We start from the raw sequence: 6,752 nt of genomic DNA on the forward strand, positions 1-6,752 counted from the left end.
AGCTGCCAATTCATCAATAGGGCGGGCATTGGGATGCTTTTCAGTTTTTTTACGTACTCATCCTTCCCAAACATTGTTTTGCACATATCACTAGCTGTTGGCAATATTAAACTTTCCGCAATTACGTATGGCTGTTGGGTCTGAGCGACACGTAATGCAACTTGATAAGAGGCTTTTAAAGCTAGCTCGCACACTTTGGCTGATTGTCTCATCAAGGTCTGCTGGCCCTCAAAAGATTTTAAACGGGAAATATGAAATGTTTTTTTTCTTTCAAGGGAGCATGGGTTGCCTTTGAGTGTCGTTGCAGCTTTGATGTTTTCATAGTTTCGTTTGATAGCACGGAAGAGCAAACCACGCACACTGCTAATTCTTCACCATCGTTCTCTTTGTAGGTGAAGGCAAACTTCAGATAATTCTCTGAATATTTACGTGTCTTCTCCCGTTTGCGTTTTTGGCTGTTCATGGAAGGGGTGTTGGCATCCTCTAAAGGTAGATCATCTGAACCGCCATCAGTGGTGTCTGACGAGGAGCTTTTGTTCCGAGAAATTACAAAACGATAAATTATTTCAAATTGTATGGTTATGGCAGGTAACGTCTTTTGGCACCAGATTGCTAAATGTAGCTAAAAGTGCATATGTTACCATTATGATCAAATGATCACGTGAAGACTCATGGGTAGCCTATGTAGAATATTATTTTTAAGGAATAGAAAGCAATTTTTACGTTCTGTTTATGTTTATGTAGTCTTTTGGACGTTTTTAATTTTTGGAAGAGGGAAAAAATGCTTCAGATGAAATAATTTGGCGGACCCCCTGCCGTACCTCCGCGGACCCCCGGTTGAAGACCTCTGTGCTAGGTAATGACAAACAGTGTTGGGAAAGTTCACTTTCTACATGAACTAGTTCAGTTCATAGTTCATAATTCAAAATGTTTAACTAAGTTCACAGCTCCAAAAAATTAACTAGTTCAGTTATTTGTTTCAATATGTTGCGAGCTATAATTGAAATCTCTATTTGTCTGCAATAACGCTCTTGGCCTCTACGCAACTCGGCGCTCTCACACTTGCCAGGCATAGGGCTGAAACGTTCAGACACAACACTGATGACAAAGACCTTCAAAAACAACAGAACGTTTTATGTTTACGTTTCTGGCAGACAATGTTCCCAACCAGCTGCATTCAGGGTCCAGCTAAGCTAGGCGTGCATAGTCTTGTTCTCAACTACATTTAAGTTCCCTTACAGTCCATTTGACCATCAATTCAATCTTGAACCTGTGAAAAAACACAATTAACAGTCAAGCCACATGTTAAGGTTCATAGCGCTCAGGTGGCTTCCTTTCTCTGGCTGAGCGGCGAAGAGTTTGAGGTACCGCTTGCATCTCTGCATTGTCCATTTGCACGGGCTTGGCATTCTGTGCTGGATTGTCATCCTGGATCACATCGGGGCCAGTGGTGGTACAGTCCGTATTCAAATCTAGGTCATCGGTTGGGACACGGGCTCTCAATTGATCACCTTGCCTCCTGTAGGTGCCGTCACTGTCTGTCCCTTGCACTTTGTAGGACACTGGTCCAGTTTGCTCGGCTATGACACCCGGAATCCACTTTTCTCTTCCCCCCGCTGTATTCTGTAGATATACAGGGTCATCCAGAGTAAAAGACCTGTTTACTGCACGTTGATCGTGATAGAACTTTTGCATATATTGCTTCTTGCGCACAGTAACCGCGGAGTCAGGAACAATCAGGTCCAAGCGAGTACGCATATGTCTGTTCAAGAATAAGTCCGCAGGCGACTGACCTGTGGTACAATTTGGAGTACAGCGGTTCTGCATCAGGAACACAGAGATCTTGTCCTCTATGTCCATAGTGGTCTGTCCAAGCTTTTTCATACCACTCTTAAATGTCTGTACATACCTTTCGGCGAGGCCATTGCTGGCAGGGTGGCCAGGGGCGCTCGTTGAGTGCAGAATTCCATTCTGACGCATGAAGTTCTTGAATTCCTCTGATGTGAATTGTGTCCCGTTGTCAGTGACAACGTGCTCAGGAAGACCGTATGCTGCAAACAGTCTCCTTAGTCTAGTGATGGTGGCTTGTGAGGTGAGGCTTGGCATTCTGAACACCTCCAGCCACTTAGAATACGCATCCACCACTATCATGAAGGTGTGCCCTAAGAAAGGGCCGGCAAAGTCTATATGCAGTCTTCTCCAGCTCTGACCTGGAAACTCCCATGGATGCAATGGTACCTGTCGAGGCATCCGTTGCTCCATCTGGAAACTCTCACAGACTTTGCATATCTGCTCCACATCGGAATCAATCTTAGGCCACCAAACGTATTTGCGTGCCAGGGCTTTCATCTTAAAAACACCCTGATGACCAGAATGCAATTGTTTCAACACAGTCTTTCTCAGTTTTTCAGGTAACACTACTCTAGTGCCCCAAAGCACACATCCACGCTCAACTGACAGTTCACATTTGCGTGTGTGGAAGGCTTTCAGACTTTGGTCCACATCATTAGGCCATCCAGTCATAACATATCTGAGAACCTTGGACAGCACATTGTCCGTACGGGATGTGCGCGCCTTCAGAGGCATTCAGAGGCGCCTGCTCTAAGTGTGCAGTCAGCAGCGCGTGAATGCTCTCTGATATGGCTGTTGTGCCTGCCTCGCCCGTGTCAGGCAAAGGTACTCTTGAAAGTCCATCTGCATTGCTGTGTTTCTCTGACGCACAGTACTCAATGCTGTAGTCATATGCTGAGAGAATGATCGCCCATCTTTGAATTCGAGCTGCTGCCATAGTGGGTAGACTCTTGTGTTCTCCAAACAGAGTCAGCAAGGGTTTATGATCTGTCACGAGTTTGAATTTCCTTCCCCATAAGTATTGATGGAACTTTTTTACTCCGAATATCAATGACAGTCCTTCTTTCTCAATCTGAGAGTATTTTTTCTCAGCAGGGGCGAGCGTCCTTGATGCGTAAGCAATTGGACGTTTCTTTCCCGATGGCATCTCATGTTGAATGACAGCACCTATTCCATAGGCTGAAGAATCGCAAGCTAGGGTGAGTGGTAGATCAGGGTCATAGTGCACAAGTACCTTGTCACTGATTAGCAACTCCTTGCACTTGTCAAAGGCTCCTTGCTCAGGCCTCTTCCACTCCCATTCCACCTGGTCTTTTAACAGCCTATAGAGAGGAGCTAGCACTGTGCTTTGGTTAGGCACGAATCGCCCGTAGTAATTAACTAGCCCCAAAAAAGCTCTCAGTTCTTTAACACAAGATGGGGCTGGTGCCTCCTTGATTGCTTTTACCTTGCCTGGAGAGGGGTGGATGCCTTGGCTGTTCAACACATGCCCCAGGTATTCAATCTGCTTTTTCCCAAACTCACATTTGGCTTTCTTAACTCTCAAGCCACTCTCCTGAAGTCTCTGCAACACTGCTTGTAGCTTCTGCAAGTGATCTTGTTCAGTTTTTCCTGTAATTAACAAATCATCTAAATAGACGACTACATCCAGGTCTTTCATGAGGTTCTCCATAATTCGCTGAAAAATGGCGGGAGCTGAGCTAACTCCAAAAGCGAGTCTATTATACACAAATAGACCCCGGTGTGTGTTGACGGTCAGTAGTTTCTTCGAATCCTCCTCTAGAAGGACCTGCTGGTACGCTGAGGCGAGGTCAAGCTTTGAGAACAATTTCCCACCGCTCAGTGTGGACATTAGCTCCTCAATTCGAGGTAGTGGGTAGGTCTCTGTGGTGGTGGCTTGATTTACAGTTATTTTATAATCGCCACACAACCGAATTGAATTGTCCTTTTTTACCACAGGCACCACCGGCGCCGCCCATTCACTGTGTTTAACGGGTGAGATTATGCCGGCCTTCTCCAGTCGGTCTAGCTCAGCATCCACTCTTGCCTTCATGGCAAACGGTAGTGGACGGCTCTTGCAAAACTTCGGGCTGATATCCGGATTTACAAGAATTTTGGCTGTAATGCCACGCAGAGTGCCCAATTCATCCTTAAACACTTCGGAGTGTAATTCCAACACTTCTTCAATTGATTTTGGTTGGTGCATCTCACTTATATGCTTTATTTCTTTCCAATCCAAGGTTATCTTCTTTAACCAGTTCCTGCCACATAATGCTGGACGACTACCTTTAGCTACAATCACAGGTAGCTGTTCTGTTTGCTGTTCAGTCCCCCCAGGATTTCGCAGGCCTTTTTTGTGATAGTTGCGGCCTAAAATTACTGATTTCGCGGGGGCTTTTCCAACAAGTTGCGGTGAAAGTTGCGGTGTTTTTTAGGTGTTTGTTGCGATGAAATTGCGGGAGCAAGTGAAAGTTGCGATAAAAGTTGCGAATTTCCCTCTTTGTAATTATACTTGAGTTATTTGTTGAAAAATAAAGAATTAATAAAGAAACATTCTTTAAAAAAAAAAACATTGAGAAATGGTCCTCTAAATAACCTTACCAACATGCCAAACTAAAGATTACCAGGACTACAAAAATGTAGCATAATAGGCTGTTCTGCCCTCTGCTTATTTAGGTCAGAAAATGTATATTGCTTGAATTGTTGTTATGGAAACGAACACAGTATAGTAACAGACTTTTACTTTGACATCATTCAAATGTTCGTCTCGTGGGAATGGCAACAGCTGTTAGACAGTTATCTAGAAACATAGCTAGTTATGCTATGTTATGCTAAACACGTAGGGGGAACAGTACATAGGATTTACTTATCCACAACGAAGTGCACCTGTTGGTATTACAAAAGGACCACAAGTAAGACTGAATAAAATGTTATGAATATCTCAGCCTTCACATAAAACGAAAAAAAAAAACAGCCTGTGTCACTTTGATCTGTTTCGTCACCTGACGTCCTGCCTGCGTTTCTGCCGTTCTCATTCTATGCTTATCAATCTGTTTTGCTATCCTTGTTGATTTATTTTATCCGTACAGGTGTTTATGTTGTTCAATTTCATATATTAATTTAAAGTCGTCCAATTTCAAGTAATCCATTCTTTTACACTAGCTGCTACCTTATCTTCAATCCAAAAGTAATGTTAAATCTCCATGGCAACAGCTCTCGAGGGTTTGGGAAATAATCGGATTTATTGCTTCCTTCATTATTCACAGCAAAATAAATAATGTTCATTACATTTCATAGATATATTACCAGACTCTATGTAAAAAGGGCCACGCACATCTTGCGGAAAATTATAAAAAATTGAAGCCAGATCTATTTCGGAATCTTCAGTGTGGACATGGGCTGTGTTCAATATCCATGTCTGGTGTAGCCATTCTCATTGTTTACAACGGATTAGAACTCTGCTAGTGTCTGCACCGTGTCCACAGGGCAGAATTTCTGCCCTTGGTGTAGCGGAAGGGAGAAAGTTGTGGGAGACGACAATAATTTGTCAAATTTGCGGGAAAGTTGCGGTGATGTGTTAAAATTGCAACGTCGCACTGAATTCGCGGGGAATCGTTGAATTCGCGTGAATTGGTGCGATCGCAACATCGCAACTTCCTGGAGGGTCTGGCTGTTTATAGCTAACTGTGGCTTCAAACTGCCCTAGCACAGGCATTACTTCCCCTGTGTATGTCTTTAGCTTGATGCTAGCGGCCTCTAGTGGTACTTTTTGGAATGTCGCTTGAAATATTTTTTCTGAAATTATACTCACGGCAGCCCCAGTATCGATATCCATGTCAATTTCTTTACCATCCACTGTAAAGCTTGTTCTGAATGCTTGTTTGCAGCCCTTGTCGCTCTTTAATGTCCACATTGGAAATTCAGTCTCTTCTGCCTCCACATATCTCGTGTTCTTTCCATAACTTTCCTGACGTCTTTTGTTCACTCCTCCTTTACAAGCCCTTTGAATGTGCCCTGTTTTACCGCAGGCGTGACAAGCTGAATCTTTGAAGTGGCATGTTTCTGAACTGTGATTTTTACCATTGCAACGGTAACACTTCCTCTCCGTTGAGTTGAATGACCGCGCTTCCACTTTGTGCACAGGCTCCCCGTGTGAATCTTGCTTCCGGAGCTGGTGTGCGTCCTTCTCAGCAGTCTCCATGTTCAAAGCAAGTTCAAAAGCTCGTGCAAAAGTCAGGTTCGCTTCCGACAGCAACCGTCGCTGGCAAGCTTCATTGCGAATTCCACTGACTAAGCGATCCCGCAGCGCCTCATCCAACGATGCCCCGAACTCACAATGCACAGCACACTGCTTTAGCTCGGCTGCATAGCTAGTCACAGTCTCATCAGCCTTTTGACTGCAGCGGTTAAAACGAAATCTTTCTGCTATAATTAACGGCTTAGGCTCCAAATGCTTCCTCAGTACATCCACAATATCCTTGTACGTCTTTCCCTTCGGCACGTCCGGTTGAACTAAATTCCTTAATAATCCATAGGTTGTTGGGCCCATGCAACTTATCAATGTAGGAACATGCTTCTCCGCTCCAATGTCGCTAGCCTCGAAGAATTGCTCCAAACGTTCAACATACGCCGACCAAGACTCCATCTTCGGAACGAATTCCCCTATGGTCCCAATCAGTAGAGCCATATTTTGTTATTTTTAGTTACTTTTATCCTTGTCGCCAATTTTGCTGTGGTGTATTTCCGTAATAATCACACCGTAGACGGGCAGCCATTTGCTTGTAACACGCTCTTTACTCAAGTCAATCAACCAACAGGTATCCCAGCATGCATCAGTTAAGCTGGGAAGACTACGGCACAACAGAGTATCCAAAAATGCAACCTCATGATTCAAACACATC

The 6,752-nt window shown here is 44.1% G+C and overlaps 1 protein-coding gene across 1 annotated transcript; it reads right to left on the reverse strand.

Moving 5' to 3' along the window:
* Positions 1-1,305: 1,305 nt before the first annotated feature.
* On the reverse strand, positions 1,306-6,538 carry LOC116224475 (uncharacterized protein K02A2.6-like). Its single transcript, XM_031584433.1, has 3 exons — positions 5,663-6,538; positions 2,657-4,171; positions 1,306-2,574 (listed from the first exon to the last, which is right to left on the reverse strand). The coding sequence occupies exons 1-3, from the start codon at positions 6,536-6,538 to the stop codon at positions 1,306-1,308; spliced, it is 3,660 nt and encodes a 1,219-aa protein (XP_031440293.1).
* Positions 6,539-6,752: the final 214 nt, after the last annotated feature.

Source organism: Clupea harengus, chromosome 17 (assembly GCF_900700415.2).
Source record: "Clupea harengus chromosome 17, Ch_v2.0.2, whole genome shotgun sequence".
Classification (NCBI taxonomy): domain Eukaryota; kingdom Metazoa; phylum Chordata; class Actinopteri; order Clupeiformes; family Clupeidae; genus Clupea; species Clupea harengus.

What these genes read in the sequence shown, in the direction of transcription:
- LOC116224475 (XM_031584433.1), bottom strand. Translation starts at nt 6,538, where the DNA reads ATGGCTCTACTGATTGGGACCATAGGGGAATTCGTTCCGAAGATGGAG. An exon ending in ATATCGATACTGGGGCTGCC is followed by an intron (nt 4,172 to 5,662) that starts GTGAGTATAATT and finishes GGGACTGAACAG; the next exon opens with CAAACAGAACAGCTACCTGT. An exon ending in CTTTGCCTGACACGGGCGAG is followed by an intron (nt 2,575 to 2,656) that starts GCAGGCACAACA and finishes ATGCCTCTGAAG; the next exon opens with GCGCGCACATCCCGTACGGA.